At 33.0% G+C, this 20,598-nt stretch overlaps 1 protein-coding gene across 4 annotated transcripts in view; it reads right to left on the bottom strand.

The window, feature by feature from the left end:
• The window catches only part of Polr2H (DNA-directed RNA polymerases I, II, and III subunit Rpb8), a 657,278-nt gene that overhangs the window by 405,928 nt on the left and 230,752 nt on the right, over positions 1–20,598 (bottom strand). Inside the window, exon 2 of one of the 4 annotated variants that reach the window (XM_075367534.1) lies at positions 5,510–5,562. The exons of the other annotated variants lie outside the window; for them this stretch is intronic. Coding sequence (XP_075223649.1) covers position 5,510 — 1 coding nt within the window. The 5' untranslated portion in view covers positions 5,511–5,562. The remainder of the gene's footprint in view (positions 1–5,509; positions 5,563–20,598) is intronic. 4 annotated transcript variants of the gene reach the window in all.

The following is a 20,598-nucleotide window of genomic DNA, read 5'->3' as shown; positions in this document are numbered from 1 at the left end:
AGAGAATTTCGTGTGGTGATCAAACACTATTTTTTGAAAGGCAAACACTAACGGAAAACTAAACTCAAGCCGGATAAATATCACGGCGAGTCAGTTCTATCGATTAGAATAATTTTTAAACGATTGCGCTCACTTGAGCACAATCGACGCTGAACATTCCGCACGGCCTTCAGAGTTAACTGCAGAGAATATTGAAAAAACTCCAAGATATGGTGATGGAGAACAGAAGATTTAAAGTGGGCGAGATCGCTAAGGCAACAGTCATCTCAAACAAATAGGTGCATTCATATTTTACACGAATATTTTTACATAGATGGATGCCGCATTTATTCGTAATCGATCAAAAGCGAGAACGAGTAAACATCTCTAATTACGGTTTGGAGATGACTGTGAGGACATTTTTCGCGATTTCATAACAACTGATGAAACTGGGATACATAACTACCGACCTGAAACCAAGTCAACAGTTAAAGTAATAAGAGAAACAGCTTCAAAGAAAGCGAAAGCTATTCCACCAAAAAGAAAGGTGTCAGACACATCTTTTACGTATAATTTGGTCGTGACATAATTTTCATCGGCTTTCTGGAAAGGGTAAAACAATAAACGGGCAATTTTGCCCGTTGGATTGCTTGTTGGATCGTCTAATTGAGGAAATAAAAGTAAAAATGTCTAGGTTTGACTAAAAAAGAGATTCTTTTTCACAAATACAATGTACCGATTCAGTCTTCTACGACTGCGATAGCAAAATTGTTACGATTACACTAAGAATTATTTCGCATCCCTCCTACTCGCCACACTTAGCCTGTTTGGACTACTACTTGTTTCCGAATATGAAGTGACCTGCCGAAAAGAGATTTATTCGAAACGATGACCTTATTGCCGAAACATCTACCACCTTGAAGACTTGAATAAATCGTATTATACGAGTAGGATCGAAAAATTCGAACAACGTCGGACAGTATTGCTTAAAAGGAGATTGTTGAGAAATAAAAGATTTTTTCCTGAAAAATTGTCTCTTCTTTATTATTGTACGAACAACAAAAAACGAAAAATATTTTACCCGATTAATAAACTAATCAACAGAACTGATTTACTCTGTTGTTGAAGTTGACTAGTCGTGGTAATTAAGCAAAACGTTGAAGGATGATAAAGAAAATCACCGACGATTTAACCGAAATTCATAACCTTTTATCCTTTTTTTAATGGAAAAAATTCAGAAAAATTAAAACGAAAAATAAGTTCTTTTTAAAAAATCGACTTAAGGCCAAATAAACTAGCACGTAGTTTTCCTTTAAATGTAATTTATTTTTTAAGAATAATTTAAAAAACAGACATAGTTTTTTAGACTCCTATACTATTAAATAATAAGCCGGCAATAAAACAGAATAAACGATCATTTTGTATACTTCACTCATTAATGAAAAGCGAATCGCTACAAAAAATAAATAAATAAATGAACGAGGGAATAAAGGGAATAAAAGAAATTAAATTTGTTTTTGAATCCGTCTCATTAATATTATTACTACAGCAACACAGCCTGTAGCCTACATACATACAATATGTATATTGTTATTTCACGACAAGATGTTTAATCGCTAAAGGATCTTGTCAGGCGTCATTTCTAGGAGGGTTTACGAGGACACACCGAGGCAGACGAACGGCTGGGGTTATTAATTTCTGTCACTGTACGTAATATACAACAAAATGCGTCTGCTGGCTGAATTTACATTTGAATATAAGTATACACTTTCAAGGTCTTAAATTTAAAATCTTAAAACCCGAATTTTAATTAGCGTTTCGGCGAATCGTTTAGTGTAGACGCGCTATGTAATGTACACTGGCGTGGGTAAAACTGTGAATAGTACACGTACGTTTAAGTTTACGAACAAAAGTACGCGACAACGCTATACAATTTTCTAAAATTAAAACAAAGGATGAGACTTGTATCTTTTGTTTCTTTCAACAATGTGACAAATCGGTATATTTTAAAGTAATTATTCAACGAAAAATTCACTATAGTATAATTCACTATAAAATTCAATAATAAAACTAAAAATAGAGAGATAATTCCTTAAAATACAGGAAACAAAAAATTTGTTAGTACCTATTAAATATAAACTCTATCAATAATATACTATTGTTTTTTCTCTCGTACGAAATTTAACAAAGAATAAATCTGGAAATCTGTTTCCTTTTCTTTAAGATCATTCTTTCTTGGATGAAAACAATTATAAAGTTACATACATAAGCGTGTTAGTTTTCAGTGAAATTCAATTAACAGTTTTGGAAACTTGTAATATTTATACTGAACTCACGATACAATATACAGTAAATAAAGTGAGAAGTTAATAAAAATTTTGTTAACTAAAGCGACCGAAGATTTAAGCATGTTAAATTTTAATGGAATTACAATGAACCCACATTAAAACATACGGTTAAATGATATTAAAATAAAAAATAAATCTACCGCGGCTGTAAAATTATGAATAACGCCAAAAAAAATTCGTTTTAATTATAACACATGTAAAAATATATAATTTAACTGAGATTGACTCCGGTTTTATTTTATGTTTATAAAAAGGTTCAGCTTCAATAAGCCGTCATTAAAGTGCGGTGCACCCAATAAAAAAAATCTAAAATAAAATCCCTCGAATAAAACCCAGAAAGAAAAAACCCCGCATAAACAAATTAAAGAAACAAAAACTTTCAAAAAAAAATATGTTGTAATGAAAATTATTTTCGTGATTCAAATACGATTCATATTTGAAATCAACAACTAGAATAATATCTGAAATGAAGTAAGTCAGAACTAGATTCTACTCGATTAAACGATAACTACATTCCGGTTATAACCCGTTTGTTCTTAAAGTCGAATGAACAAACTAACCCTCGTCAAAATTTACAACAACACCAACGTTTACCGCCTTACCTTGCCGTAACAAGTTTCATCGTAGAAATACAACTTCATTTCGTGGATAACGCGGTATATGTTTACAGACTCGTCCTTAGAGATATGCGGTACACCGCTTCTTTCCGAATCGGTTAAAAAAACAAATTCATGCTGACAAACATAAGCGAAAAACTACGATTACCGACTGAATAAACGAATAAACAATTAGAAATAAACACACAAATAATTGAATAATTTATCAGAGAAAAAAAGTAACGGTACTGGCGATGTTTTTACTGTTGATGAAAAATACAAGGAATGGTTTTACAAGACGGCCCAAAAAGGAGTATATATTGTACTTAGGGTGTATTTTTGTTCCACTGCAGCAGGAGCTCAACGGTTGAACCGATTTAGATGTATGACCCCATGTTGGAATCCTTACGTTACCGGGCATGTTATAAGCTATACAAATATGTATATATATATATATATATATATATATATATATATATATCTGAAAAGAATTACTAGAAATACTATATATAAAATTGTCATTCGCACGCTCTTTAATTATCCTATATTAAAGAGCAATGTTTTTTTTTTTTTTTGGCAGTTGTATTTTTTAGTTCTTAATATTTATCTCTTATTTAAGTAAGTAACGTTTTGATTTACGTCCGCTAAAGCGCGGCGGTCGCCGTTTCGCTCATGTTCACTGTGTAACTACATCTATTGGTTTGCTACAGACGCCATTACGTGATTGTTTGCCTTTGTTTACAGATTCAAATGCGTATAACTATAGACAGTACCGCCGACTGTGAAATACATACTGTAACTCATTTCTTAAATGCAAGAGGTACGAAAGCGGCCGAAACTCATCGACAGATCAGTGAAGTGAACGGGAATAACGCTACGTCCGGTGGAACGGGGAGAAGATCGGTCAGGGTATTTAAAGAAGGCCGTGCAAACGTACAAGATGTGACACGGAGCGGGCGACCGTATGTTATTACCGATGACCTGATGCAGAGTTAATGGAAATGTCTGTGAAAATAAACGATTTACGATTCTATCACTATGTAATGAATTTCTTCTTTTAATTTCGCGAAGTATTCTCTACGAAATTATACAGTTAGGCTTAAATTATTGGAAATTGTGCTTACGTTGGGTACCAAAAATACTGGCAGAGTTACAAAAACAAACAGTTACCCAGCGCTTGGAATTTTCTCAGGAGATACAGCGGTGAAGGGGATCCGTTTTTAGGCCGAATCGTTACCGGTGACGAGACACGAGTCAAAACAACAGCCCGTGTAATAGAGACACTCAACCCCTCCCGACAAAGCGAAGTACAAGCAGTGTCAACACGGAAAATCATGTGCACTGTGTTTTCGGATAGACAGGGACCGTTTGTTGATTTTTTTTTTGCCTCAGAGTGGAAATATAAATGTCGAGACGTGTTGTGAAACCTCGACTAATCTGCGTCGGACAACCCAAAAACGACAACGTGGCACGATCTGAAGGGGAATCGTGCAATTTCGCGACAATGCTCTGCTACACGTCGCTCACCGCATCTAAGATCTCACGGGAACAAAATGATCACTCACCTGGCTCCCGGTGACTACCATTTAAAGCTGCACCTCGGCGGTCAGCACCAGAACATCAACACAGCCGTTCAGCAACGATTATCTTATCAGGCGGAAGATTTCTAAGAAGGAAACTCATAAGCGTTCACGCGATGTGCCTTAATGTAGGCGGAAAGATCCAGGCTTTCGGCTAAATATATTTTATTCAAAAATAAATTACTCGTTATTTTCTATACGCAACGGTACTTACTTAAAAACCACGCCTCGAATAATCAAAGTTCAATTTACAGACTACTTTAAAATTTCTTTAAACTAAATCTTTTCACTAAATAGACGAACAAGATGCAAGCAGCAGAACAAAAAGAAAGGGAGGAAAGAAGAAAAATGGCTAAAAGAACATAAATGTATGAGTTAAATTAAATTATAATAATACAATTTAAAAAAATAACTAGAAAGCAAATTTTAAACGAAATTTAAGAAACAACGATAAGTAGAAACATTTTTCCGGTTGAAAAAATTATCAAAAAAGAAAAAATACTTTTAACATTCAAATAACTTTATAGACGGTTAAAAAAAAATTCCAGATAATTATTTAAATACTACGCTTAACAGAAGCAGTACTTCTCTGGCAATGAAACATTCATAGAACACTGCTTTCCAACAAACGGGCAAAAAGAAAGGTTTCCTCTTTTCCTCTTAGAATACGCACGCTACGATTCACAGAGCAATTGAAGTAAAAAAAAAAACCAACATCAACGTTCAAAGCCTAAGTAATAAAATAGTAATTCACAAATAACCATTTCTTCAATTAAAAGTAAAAAAAAAAAATATATTATTGAGATATAATAAAACATCTTCCATTTAATTGTAATTTTACAGATCGTAAATAAATTTTAAGTAATTATAAAGCAAAAACTACGAATAAATTATTAAATAAAATAAAAAAAGGGACAAACAAAGAAGATTTCACAATATCTTTTTGTTTAATTATATAGAATTTAAACAATCATTACTAGCTTTTAAATATTAACAAGTTACTTACTGGCAAGTTATCAATTTAGTAGTTTTTCATTCGCTTTGATCAATTGTTCTTACCTGAAACAAGAATAAGAAAATCAAATTAGGACAAAAACAAAATTAGTCGAATCGAGAAGAAAATTTTACCTTTTCATTCATAAAATAAATATGGAAGCCCAAATATTGTTTATAACTTTATTTTTTATCGCTTAGCAAGCGTTTTATAATAATTATTACCAAATAATCGATTAAAAAAAAAAATACATTTTTTTATCAGGCTTCACTGTAAATGGTAGAAATATAAATTACATAACAAAAAACCCAAGTGTCACTTGAATCTAGCATTCTGTATCTTAGCCACGTCCTAATATATTTGTTTTCTACGTGCGATCTCTTCTTGCTTGGGCAAGTTTTTTTTATGTTTTATTTTAATGTCGTACCATGTTTATTTACACTAGTCACGTTATACGCTTACCGATAAGTAAGAAGCTTAATAAACTGAGAAATGAAGTAAAAAATTACGGATAGTCTTATTTTAATTCTCGATGGGAAAATGAAATTCTACAAAACGGAAGAGAAGTAATTTTCATAATTGATTAATGTAAGTCATTTTCATAATTTTCGCCTCTTAAAATTTTACTTATTTTTCTATTCAAATTTTAGACCCGATATTTGGCGAAACAATGTACTAACTATTTATCGTCCACTTAAAGCTGTAACAATGAAAAATTAAACGTTTAAAAACAAAGTAAGTTATTACTACGCAAACTATTTGATATTCGTAAATAAAAACGCGAATATAATATGATGAGCGATTGAAAACATCATTTTCTTCTTTAACTGAACAATCTGATTACTATAACATTCTTTTGTTTATAATATTTAGTTATGAAGTTACGTTAATGTCTGCACTACTTAAATTTTATATGTATATGTCTGTAAATCCGTAAGAAGAACCTTTCAAACTTTGATGTTCAACACATGTCGGGTGATAACGAATGACGACGGGCAGACCGTACGGGGGGGCTCTGTAACATTGCAAAAGCTCATCCCTCCAAAAGTTATCAAGCTTCTTCAGGTGACCTACAATGAATCCTAGAGTCAGATACGCCTTCGAAATGAGTTATCTGAGGAATTTTCCATCCGAACAGGAATCCCCAGGGAGACGTTGCCTCCCCACTCCTCTTTAACACCGTAGTTGACTCCGAAATGCGATGAGTTTTTCAGGGCAGAAGAGGAATTCAGTTTGGACAGGCTTTCTGACTTGATGTTTGCCGATGACAGCGGCGTGTTCACCGACAGTGATGTTAAGGCCACTGTTATTCTCTAACAGACGGCTCATGCGTCATCGTCCGACTGAATGGTGTGCGTGAGTTAAAATATTTGGGCTCACCGGTCCAGAAGAAAGTATCAAATACGGCGGAAATGCACAGTCGAATTGATCAAGCGACCGCAGCATTTGCTTCCCTGAAATGGTGCTTGTAGAAACAAAGTAACAACTCGCTGAAGACCAAAGTTCGTCTTTTCCGGACCCTGATCCTGCCGATTTTATTGTTTGGAGCAGAAACGAGAGCATTACTTAAGACAAACCTGAGCAAAACTGAAGTGTTCCAAACGCGATGCCTAATGCTAGATCATCAGAGTCTCGCTTCGTGATCGCATCCGAAATGAGGATATCATCTCATTTGGAACATATTCAAAAACCAAGATTGTGATGGTTTAGCCATGTCTGCGGAATGAGTGTAAATCGACTACCGTACAAACTCCTCTGGTATGAAAGACCCACCCGTCGGGAAGTCCAACGAATGCTCCAAAGAAAACGTGGATCTAGCAGATCGAAGATGATATAAAAAACGGCAATGTAAACCTAAATGAGGTCAGGACAACGGCCACGGATCGCCGTGCATGGAAGCGTCTTGTTAATGAAATCAGGCAACCCTGAAAAACTCTTTACTTAAAGAAATCTATGATTCGAAAGGTGGCCAGTTTTTTAAATATATAAATAAATGATTACATTTTTTTAATTGTAATTTTATTTCACGCTAGTAAAGGCCAAAATATAACTATTACAAAAAAAATGAATAGCAATACATAGTTTTATATATATGATGTGCACAATGTAGCTTGCAGTTTATGTTACTACAACCCACCGGGTTGGTCTAATGGTAAACGCGTCTTCCCAAATCAGCTGATTTGGCAGTCGAGAGTTCCAGCGTTCAAATCCTAGTAAAACCAGCTATTTTTACACGGATTTGAATACTAGATCGTGGATACCGGTGTTCTTTGGTGGTAGGGCTTCAATAACCACACATCTCAGGAACGGTCGAACTGAGAATGTACAAGACTACATTTCATTTATACTCATACATATCATCCTCATTCATCCTCTGAAGAATCTGAACGGTAGTTACCGGAGGCTAAACAGGAAAGAAAGAAGTTTATGTTACTACAGATCGTTATACTACTTTCTCCTCTCCACGGCGCACAGTGTAACAATTAAAAATTATCAACTATTTATCTTCTTATAAGTAAAATTTACACAAATTATTGAACTTAATTTCATATTTGGCTTTTAATATTTTTTAAGTAACCATTAGTGACTTAATTACTGTTACTTAAAAAAGAAACGCTGTTAAAAGAAAACAATCGACGTCTAAGAAAAACGGCCAAATACAATCACGATTATATGAATTAATTTAATTATTTTTAATTTATTTTTCTTTTATTACAAAATTTAAAATAAAAAAAGTAAAGAAAAGTATTCCTCTTTTACAACTATTAAAAAAAAAAAACTATCTTTACGTCCGTAAAGAGCAAAATACAAAAAAAATTAAATATATACGTTTTATTAACTGCAAAACAACTACATCTTTACTTAATTAATTAAATTAAGTAAAATTACCCCCCCCCCCACTCCCACAGCCATACGAAAAAAGAATAATATATGTTTAGCCTCGATTTTTTACTTAATGTTGCTTTAAACACATCGACAAATAAATAACGCGAATAGCTTAGAAAATTTTACAGTCTAAATAACAAAATTCTTGCCCTTCCGTAAATGATATTCTCATTTGTTAACCTCATTATTTTGCAGTAATCAACAAACAGTTAAGCCAGGTTCACGCCGGAAGAAAAAAATGATTGTTCCCATGTTTAAAACGATGTGCTTATTTTATTATCTACATGCTTGTTACGGAAGTAACTTTTCATCTACATGTAATAAAAAATATAATAGTAATCGCTCATTTTGTTCGTTAAAAAGTGAAATAGAAAGAAATGTGCAATTTCATCACCTCAGTCTTTCTATACGAAAGACTGAGTCTCAGTCTTTCATATAGGTCAAGAGTTCAGCCATGTTATTCACAAACGCTTGGCGGAACAACAAAAAAAGAGAAGTACCTGAAGCAGAATACAATACCGCTTTCATAAACGACAACTTATCCCCAATATTATATGAAAAGAAGAGATAAAAAAATCCAGAAACTATGATGACAAAAATAGTCTGTTTCAGTTACAGTATTACTACTCTTTACCGGTTTGGTACAAATTACTTGCTACATTCCTGGGGCTATAGTTACACTGTACTATTATACTTTATAATTTCCTATACAAGGAAAAATATGCCGATCGGATGAAATTTTGCAGGTCAAAGTTTTTTCAGGTCTTGCAATTTCAAAACTCCTGTAACCGAAAAACACAATTTTAGCATTACAAAATTCCGGATGGTGATATTTTGAGATACGGGACGCGACCTATAAAGTCCCACATCTCAAAATCTTTACTCGAAGTAAATTTTTCACCTAATTTAATTTTATTTAAGATACTTTCTGGTAATGTTTGATTTGTTTAAACATCCAAAAATCAGTAGAGGGAAAAAGCAAGTTTTTCGTTTTTGTTATTTTTTTTTTATTATTCAAAACACACTCAACTAATTAGATGATCCGATACAATTAGCGCGTTACTACGGTTAACTATTTGGCCAATTTCATTCAAAAGCGAGGGAATGAATTAATTTGTTTTCTTTTTTTAGTTATCGTTTTGCTTTATATCATCAGATTGATAAACCGAATTTTATGAAATGTAGCACGATTAGTTATGAATATCGATCAATTGACTCGTTTAATTTTATAGTTAGTATCAGTCGAGGAATCGGGGAGATATAGTCACCATTGTTACCGTACCTAAAAGTTTTATTTAAAGAGTGGAATAATTTTTTTACATAATTCTTTATTTACACACTCGCATACTTTTAAGTTCCAATTAATTTTTTTTCTAAGCAGTAATCTGTTAAGGGCAGAGGCCATCCGACTTTTCAGGCTTTTTTTGTTTTGGCCTTAAATACTGATTACCTTATAGCGACAAGAAGAAGGTAACTTTTTGATTTCGATTTGTTTTACACGAATTCTAAATTTAAAAAAAAATTAAATCGATTGTTTGTAACGCGGGACTTGTGGTGTTATTTCATAACCGTCATATTTTAATGTCTAAAAGTACAGATTTATTACGGTACAGTTATTATTATTGTACGCCACATTTTTCATTGTTCAAGAATAATTATGAAAAATTTAGTGAAAAAATATCGAAAATTCGGGTAAAAATTCAAAACAGGAACGGCAATCACATTCTGAAGAAGTAAAACATTTGATATGCAATATTTTGGATGTTCGGTCAAAGAGCGTTCCGCAACAAAAGGGCTCTTTACTGCAACGAGCTCCTGCACTGCACTTCAAATGCTCTACAGTCTACAGCAAAGGTTGTTCAACCCGTTTCCCCCTATCCGACCGACCCAAAGCTATAAAAACATTATAAAATTTTAATATTATTTTTCGTACAAAAATATTCATTACGTAGCTTGACCGTATACATATTTTGCAATAAAATATAAATAACGTAAATACAACTAACATTTTAGTTTGTACCTATTATTCATCCATTGTAGTCATCCAGTAGAAATACAAAGTTATTTTGCGGATTGATTTTTTATTTTTTAAATTCTGATTCAACAATTCAGAAAACAATGTAACATTTTTTTTACAGTAAATGTATAAATAAACAGTACTTAGGCGGCTGGAATATGGAATACAAAGTGACTGAATTTGTTATAAGTAATTTTACCAAGCGAATCCTTTGATAACTTTAATCTAACAGCTTGATCTTATCGGGTCGTCGTTGGATCTCCATGTAAACTGGAAGAGCATGGTCGAATGGGCAATAGTGGAGAGTTTTATAGTGTACTTAGCAAAGGAAAGAATTGCCGAAGGGATCTAGAGCTCTGCTTGGATTTCTCTTTTATTCTATTTTTGTTGTTGTTCTTGTCCTTTGTTTTCTTTTGTTTCAATGTTACTGTGTTGTTATTGTTCCGCGTAATATTTTTATGTTTCGTGTTGTGTGTTGAACTCACTTTTACCTTCTTCGGGTGGGTAGTTAAATTCCTTTGTTTAGTTAGGTATTTTCAGTCTTGCTTAAGACTCTGTGAGATTTGTTTTGTTTTGAGCTCATTAAATAGTAGTACACTGTCACTCGTGGCATTCGCATCTGCGGCATCCTGACCGAGGCGGACTGAAATATGTCAAAAGCCGAGGTTTCGAAGTAAACCTCATTTACAGCAAAAAGGGCTCGGAACGGAGGGTGTCTTCCCCTACCGGTTTTTTAACGAACAAACCGATTCGAGACATTCAAACGGTTAAGCGCGTCACTTTTCTTAAGTATAATCAGTAGCACACCGAAGAGAAATATTCTTTCCGGCAATGCCTGAAAAGTTATGCACTTTGGCTTCGAAGTAACGACCTGCGAATCAATTGTGACCGAATTTAAACGCCATCAATGGCCCGTTTACAGAAAGATGCAAATTTAATCCGAATCGATCCATCTAGACCGGAGATATAAAGCAATACACAGACCAACATACATACACAAGTTCTTGCATACATCTTTAAGGAATTTTTTATGTTAAAATTGGGTTTTTTGGTTAGAGGAGGGATGATGAAACGACAAGGTGTAAAGAAACCTCTGACGTGCAAAATTTGACCGATATACTTTCCCTTATACTATATAACTTCAGGGCCAGGACAGTTAAAAACACTTAGTTATGTTTAAATTAGTTTATGCCTATATTCAATGTAGCCTATATTACTTCATATTAAATTTTATGTATAAACAAATACATGAAAACAATATTTCAAAGTTAAAGAAAATATTATTAGGTATATACATATATATATATATTTAGAAATGTAGCAGACGTATGAGGTGTATGCCTCGGTAGAATAGGATAGGTCAGTTTGATGAGACAAACATTTGACAAATCTGTACGAAATATATTTGTATTCTCGTCCGTATATATTAATAGCATTAGATATATATAGTACAATATTACGTACTTCGTATTTCTAATTTAGCATTCACTTCACACAGCACCATTTCCACCAACATTGTACCTCAGGCTGCGTCATTTCTATTTATGTTTTATTTAAGTTAACATAAAAATGTTTACGAAATTATATAACATTTGAATTCGTTCTTTACGTATTAAAACAACGTAATATATGTAAAAAATGTAATTTATAATATGTATATATAAAACCATATCCAGTAAGAAAATTAATTATTTAAATAAAATTTCATACTCTTCACAAAATTACAACGATGAATTATTTTTAAATACATTACCTTCCTTTATTTTATAAAAATAGAAGAAAATTGTTACATGAAACAATTGCCTATTTTGTAATAATTGTACGTTAAAATATTCACAGACACGTAAACACTTTGACCATTAAAACTGATTTTTATTAATAAATCACTCTTACAAATTCTATTCAAAAAAAAGCAATTCATTATAATAATGTTACATTAAATATATATATATATATATATATACTTCAATCCACAAATTTCCCGATTAGAGAGAAAGCTGAAATTTGAAATCATAACACAAACACTACGTAAAATTGTCTTGAAAAGAGGTACATTTTATAAATTAACATTCTATAAATTAACAATACAGTGATGTAAATTTACGACTTATTTTTTGTGGCATATTTAAAATTATTCGTCAAAGTTTAGAAAGCTCAGTTGAGCGGCCAGGGTGGGGATGAATCGTTGAACGTATTTTGTCGCGATGCGCTATCCCCTCCGTTGAACTATTAGCAGTGTTAACACCGACTTTCAGATAACCTAGCTAGAACTACTTCGCGTCTATATGTTTATGCTTTCTAAACTTCGAGAAATAACATACATGCAAGTGAGCGGTAGTAAGCCTGATACGTAGCCTTTCTCGTATCGACCGATTGGGAACGGTAGCAACAAATTAAGTACGAATAAACAAAAGAATATCTATCCGATCGCTTAGTATTTCACATGTTACTTAAGTTTTCGTACTGAAATCGATACGATTAATCGATTAATAGAGTAACACAAACAATCAAAGGTTTGTTTGTCTAAAGATGTTGTTTAATTAAAGGTTTAACAGCGATCGTAGCCTAAAAATTGTTTAGAATTATTTTATGTTTTCCGTTAATATAAAAATCATGTACGTGATCGATAAAAAGAAAATTATTCCGGAATAAACCGTCTCCATGGAGGAGCGGTAGCTTCTCGACCTTTCACACGGAGGTCCCGGGTTGTAATCCCGGACAGGCACGGTATTTTTCATACGCTACAAAATTTCTGTTTCAGATACACATGCGCAAGCTTCAAAACGTATACGGTGAATTAATCATAAAAAAAAAAAATAAATAAATCTGCAGACGACCTAGCCATTATGTCTTGACTCGATTGAAACTTCCTCCCACCACATAAACATTGTCAAAAAGCTAAAAAATCAGGACTGCAAATATCTTTTGAAAAAACTGAATATATGACCGATTTAAAGCCAGTTCCAAAAAAGAAACTTCAGACGAAATACGGGAAATAATAGCCGATAAATTAAAATATACTTAGATGAAGTAACTGAAAATAACAATTCAGAAAAAAAGCAGTACATCTCAGAATCGACAAAATGAAACTAACCGGGGCTCACCAAACAACTATACGACAAAAAATGTCTTTCTTTCGATACAAAGTATCGAAATTCGACATGTAATGTCGAATTACCGACATTACATGTCGGTAATTCGACCTGAAGCCCTTAACGCAGAAGAATATTTAACCCTTAGCAGAGGTGGTGTTCTTATAAGGTGAAACTGGAAAAAAGAAAAATATCGAGGAAAATATTGGGACCGATCAAAGAGAATGGACAGTAACGAAGACGACATAACAAAGAATTTTATACACACATTGAAAAGATTACAGACACTAACAGAAAATGAAGAATTGCATTGTATGAACATCTACAAAGAACGGACCTTAACAAAATTGTCATACACTTCTCTAACAAAAAAACCAACAATAACTGGTTTTAAGAAACAAGAAAAAGATTAAATGAACTCGGAATAACCGATGCTGAAATCAAACAACGATCACTTTTGAGGAACAAATTACAATGAACAGCAGGTTTTTAGGGAGAAAAAAGATAAGGGACCGGAACAACTTGGATTGAAGAAAGGAAGGAGAAACACAGGAAAATTATGATAGAAATGTGGAAGAACAGAAAACTTCCGAAAATGATTTAACTGAATCTCGTGGTCCAAAGAGGTCTATTCCAACCAAAATAAATAAATAACAATTAAATTATTCCGAAATAACATCCCCGATCGGATACAAAGTTAGACTTGAAGCCCTGATGGTAATCGAATGTCGTGACTCTTAATATATAGAAGCGTAAATAAGAAATCTTTTGTGGAGGATAAGATTATATAAAAATTATATAAGATTATATAAAAACTCAAACTGCCTAATTTTGAACTTTTCGTGGAGATGTGGGCAATTTCAAGAACTCAGATGTCTAACAAAATCCCACAGGGCTGGTCTAGAGGTTAACGAGTCATCGTAAATCAGCTGACTTCGAAGTCGAGAGTTCTAAGATTCAAATCCTAGTAAAGTCAGTTACTTTTATACGGATTTGAATACTAGATCGTGGATACCGGTGTTCTTTGGTGGTTGGGTTTCAATTAACCACATATCTCGGGAACGGTCGACCTGAGACTGTACATGACTTTCTTTCTTTTTCCTGTTTAACATCCGGTAACTACCGTTTAGATAATTCTTCAGAGGATGAATGACGATGATATGTATTAGAGTAAATGAAGTGTAGTCTTGTACAAGAGACTGTACATGACTACACTTCATTTACACATATCATCCCCTTAAGTGATACCATATGGTGGTTCAGGAAGCTAAACAGAAAAAGAGAGATAGAGAGAGAGAGATGTCTAACGAAACGTTTGAAAAAATTAATTATAAGTGTACCGAGTAATAAAATTAGGCACAGTACTCGGGTGAGACAATATAATATCAACGCCGAGTTATTTTTAGGAAGAGAAGTACAAATAATAGATATTTACCAATACATACTAGATAAATAAATAAACTATAATGATTACAAAAATCTTATTTTTATACAAAAAGATAATCTTGACACGTCGTCGGTGAAGAGTGGATTTTAGGGCAGAAAGTTAGGAACCGTAATAGCATTTACAGATACCGAAAGAGATGGGAAGAATACTACGGAAGTGTAGAGGTAAATTGCGATTCCGAATAGCAGGTATATTACCAACAATCCGCTTGGAGTTCAAAGGTAATGAAAAGCCGGCGAGAAAATCGGTGATCGGTAATAGGCTACAGAGAAGGAAGAGAAAACCGGGAGAAATATAATTAAAAAACAGAGAAATAAGGGAATGGAAACAGCGATAGATAGAGAATTTTAGAGAAACGGGAAATATAAAGTGTGTTATTTAAGTTAGTATTACTTGAAATCGTTCCTAGGCTCATAAAGTTAAAAAAGACAACCATCCCTAAGTAATTAATAAAAATTTATAATAACTTTTTACGGGCGAATAAATAAATACATATACAACATAGCAAACAAATTAAACAGTGATAATTACAATTAACGAATACTCTTTCTTTCTTTTTCCTGTTTAGCCTCCGTCCTCTGTTTTTAAATTTTAATTACTTTTCAGATAATACTTCAGAGGATGAATGCGGATGATATGTATGAGTGTAGTAAATGAAGTAAATGTCTTGTACATCCTCAGTTCGACGATTCCTGAACGGTGTGGTTAATTGAAACCCAACCACCAAAGAACACCGGTATCCACGATCTAGTATTCAAATCCGTATAAAAGTAACTGACTTTACTAGGACTTGAACGCTGGAACTCTCGACTTCCAAATCAGTTGATTTGGGAAGACGCGTTCACCAGTAGACGAACCCGGTGGGTTAACGAAAAAAGTATAAAATTAGTTTTAAATCAACAAATTTTTATCGTTGTGATTTTTATTGCTTTTCTACATTTCATCTGAAAAACATCAGTTTTTTACACCTAAATTAAATGATATGTATCACTTCATTTCAATCGGTAATTAAAAATTTAATCAAGGTTCATAGTTTTGAGAAATTTTTTAATATGTATGCTGTTACATGGAATGGAATTAAGAAAAAAAAACAAATTGGCACCTACAAGCACAACTTTTGTTAAATCATTGAATTTCTACACTTTTATATTAAATGATACTTCTTAATTTTACTGATATTTAAAAGAAATATTGATTGGCGGATCGTACTTCATAGAGATAAATGTGTCTAGTTTTTAATGTAATAATCCATTTAAAAATATATCAAAATCGGTAACACCGAGTTAATACAACCGCATACACATTCGCAGGCACAAAGTTAAACGGGACGAAAAATGCCTCTTTTGGGTTCCGAAGAGTTCAAAAAGGTTTCAGATCGCCAGAAACTGAGTTGTGTTTTCATTATTTATTTGACCATTACTAAGAAATTTCTAGAAATTTCTATTTTTAATAATCCCCATTTCAAAAGGTGTGTTCATGATAAACGCGAAAAACCCACAAAATAGAAAATATTACTATACAGGTTAAAAAACATCATTATGTACGAAATTGAAAAATATTTTATTTTAAAAATAAACAAACTGTTTTACACTTTTTAAAACAATGAGAAGACAGTTACGTTATTTTATATATATAAATACAATTCAACGAGTTGAATTGTGGCTAATTTTAGCAGAAATAAACAATCTATTTACATGTGGAATAATTAGGAAAGTACGTATCAGAAAAGATTCCATAGTATTATTACTTATCAAAGTTTAGTTGGGTGATGATTGCTGGACCGGCGACTGGCTTCTTACTAATTGTCTTGACTTTATCCCCTCTATTCTACTATTAACAGTACCAATATTACTTCAAATACACCAGGCAAAAACTACGGTGTATCTATTCTAAATCTGACAAATAATAATTAATACAAAATTATAATTTAAAAATTTAAGTAAAATTGTTAATTTATTACATAAATTTTTCTAGGAAAAAATTTAATAAAAACTAACGTAATTTTTTTTTTTTTAAATTGTTTATGTGTAATATCGCAAACAAACAAATAAAAAGTTTTTATTATCCTCGAAAAAATGCGAGAACTTTACTATCCAACAGATCTAAAAATTATCAGATATTTTTCAAAATCTAGTACTTTCGTTTCGGTTAAGTGAATAAAAAAATTTGGATAGTGACAAAAAAATAAACATTATTATGGTGGTATACCTTTAAATACTGTGTAAAGGGAAAACGTAACAATCCGTAATAACTTACTACACAGGCTATATAGTACGTAGACTAATTTCATATAAAATGATGCCTTTTCTAATCGTTTTCTTTAGGTTGCTATTAGGTTGTTGTACATTAGTCGCACCGTACAGAAATATGTAAAAACATTTTTACCTACAATTATTGTTTAATTTACTTGTAAAGTAATAACAGTTTAATTATTATTATGTACATTTAGTTGCTTAGAGTATCAAAATAACAAACATTTTTTTTCTTTCAATAATAAATAGTAACCTGTCGGCCCAAAAAACCGATTCCAAATTTAACAAGGAAAATTAAGTCTTCTTCAGCCTTTACGAAACAGATTTCCTTTTTATAACGAACTAAACAATACCCTCGATTTACTAAGCTTTACAACCGATGAGGAAAAAAAAACAGCACGACTAACAGCTGCGTGAAGCCGAGTAATTCTCTTTTAATTAGGTAGCCCTACGTACAAAAAAGACACTAACTTTTAACTGTTACTTCTCAATTATACGGCAAAAACTTAACGAACATTAAAGGTTTGTGCACGATAACATCGCAATGCAGAATATATACATACGCATTACAGAAGGCCAAGATACAATAACCTTTCAGAGCACTGCGGAAACTGTGGCGCATACCTGTTAAATTACATTATGTATACGCTACGCAACATCTCGTTTCACACAATAGAACGTCATTTTTCAAAACCCATCAACACTTCTAAAAAACAAGGCTTATCAGCGCCGTACTAATATGTAGCTTTTGTCAAACTGTGGAAAATATATACAGTGTTTTTTATGTATTACGATAAAAGAAAAATAAATAAAAAAATTACACGAAAACGGATCCTACTTTACGGATTTAATTCATAAAATCGTTATCATTTCTATCGAACTCAAAAGTTTGGACTAAAATATTAAATGAAAATTTTATGTTATACGAGTATAACGCTTGAAACTTACCACCAAAAATTTATTGATGGTTTTAATTTTTTTTGACAGGCAGAAAAAATCCACAAAGATTACTATTATGAGATCTAAACCTTTAAAAAATAACAAAATATAACACGCCTCTAAATATTTCTCCATCCCCATTAATTGATTTTTTTAAGAAAGTCTTTCTTTTTCCTGTTTAGTCTCCGGGAATTACGGTTCAGGCATTAATTCAGAGGACGAATGAGGATGATATATATTAATGTAAATGAAGTGTAGTCTTGTACAGTCTCAGTTTGACCGTTTCTGAGATGTGCGGTTAATTGAAACCCAACCACCAAAGAACACCGATATCCAACATCTATTATTCAAATTCGTATAAAAATAACTACCATTACTAGGACTTCAACGGTGGAACTCTCGACTTCCAAATCAGCTGATTTAGGAAGACGCGTTCACCGCTAGACCAACCCAGTGGGTAAGAAAAATCATGAAGAAAGTCTAACTAAAATCAAACATCATGTAATACATAATTTCGAGAAGGTGCGTTAAAATATTTCCGAGATAACCAAATACTGAACAAAGCGCCTGCGCGCGCGTACACACACACACACAATAAACATTTAATGTTTTTTAAATTAGGAGATCTCAACAGGTCGAAAAAAAACAAAAATCCTTTGACGGGAGGAAAATAAATAGCTACGTAATACGTTTGAGGGTCGTAATAATTAGACAAATTGCAACAGCGGAAAAACGATTTAATAAAATAAAGTAAAACAGAGTTAAAAATGAATCGAAAAGAATTTCCATTATGAGAGTTAATTTCAAAACATGTCGGCTCCGCTTGAAACGTGTACCGTGGAAGAAAACGGGCTGTGATGATACTTTTTCTATTTTTTTAAAGCGTAAAACAGGCCTAAATTCACCTGTGAAGAGTGGAGTGCCGCGACACCTCATTCATTAGGCCATTCATCGCGCATATGAAAAAACTGGCGAAACATTAAATTTTTAATTTGACGCTATGAATCGGGTAATCTTACATATCACCATCAAAGCATGTTGTAAAACCATTCTGAGATACCGTCCTAAAACGTCCTAAAGTTTATACGTTACAGCTGCGCTAGTGCACAGGTTTGAGCGTATTTAACGAAAGATCGGATCGGTACGTTTTACGGTCGGTGAGTGCAATCAAAACATAGGGACAAACGATTTAATTTCCACACAACCAAGATCCGGTCGATCAAGAGTGTACCCTATACGTTAAACAGTTAGCGCACGACCTGCAGATACATACGCCGTTTGAATCGAAAAAATCGGATGAGCGGCTGCCGGGATATTACCGTAGCACCTCATTGCACCTCCTCACAAATTTTTGAACGGCGCCCCGGGGTCACTTGAAAATATTATCATCCGACGGGTGCCACTGGGAGCCGGATAGGTAGAAAAATTTTTCAGAGCGGTACGACCGACCGTTTTCGAGATATTTAAATTTTGTTTGGGAAATATATATATATCGTGACATGTACTAACTAATCGGGATTTTCCGCTACGGATCGGTACATTCCGGTGCTAAACTACGGGGGACGCATACACATAAAAATGCCGTTTAGTAGGGCAAGATTATACTTATATTTTCGATGAAACATAGCGAATCATTTTGAATCAGAATCCAAAGTCAGCGTATGGAGTGGAAATATCTGAGTTCGCCCGCTATGTAAACAATTCGAAATTTCCGTATCGACCGATAAAGTATGCTAACGGTGATTCGGAAAAATAAAGGCCTAATATAACGCAATTACTCGGAAGAAAACGTACACTCAACAAGAGTACTGCTGTGACATGTTAGAAATTAAAGTAAAGCCCGCAATAAGAGGAGGAAACGAGCTCTACCAAAAGATTTAATTATTTTTGACGTTAACTCACCCCCATATCGTTCAAAAGACACAGGAAGCTTTTTAAAAAAACGAATAAGGAGGTGTTGGCGGATCTACCATACAGTTCCGATGTCACACCATCAAAGTTTTTTTTGTTTCGTCCTCAGAATTTTTTAGGTGACACCGAGATCGGCTACAATGAGAGGACAAAAAATGTGAATACAAGAATGGTTCAGATACCGAGTTCTACAACTCTTTACTATCGGAATAAGAAAGCTCAAAAAAGGATAGAACCAGTAAATAAATGTAGCCGGGGATTATAATGAAAAGTATCGTTAGTTCACAGTCGTTGAACAAATTATAATCTTACTACATTTGTCTCTTTAATTATTGGAAGACCTTCATTTTTTATTAACGTAAAATTTATATATATATATATATATATATATATTTATTTATAATATTTTATATACATATTTTTGTAAATATAAAAATGATATTTATAAAACTATTTAATAAACTTATTTTTGTACATCTTTTTTTGTTTTATATAATTTTATAAACAAATATTTAAGTTAACCAATTTAATTTAATAGTCTAAAAAATCTGGCAGTA

Source organism: Lycorma delicatula, chromosome 5 (genome assembly GCF_047948215.1).
Source record: "Lycorma delicatula isolate Av1 chromosome 5, ASM4794821v1, whole genome shotgun sequence".
In the NCBI taxonomy this organism is placed as follows: domain Eukaryota; kingdom Metazoa; phylum Arthropoda; class Insecta; order Hemiptera; family Fulgoridae; genus Lycorma; species Lycorma delicatula.
The sequence above is the reverse complement of the archived record's forward strand: the minus strand, read 5'-3'. Positions and strand labels throughout refer to the sequence as shown.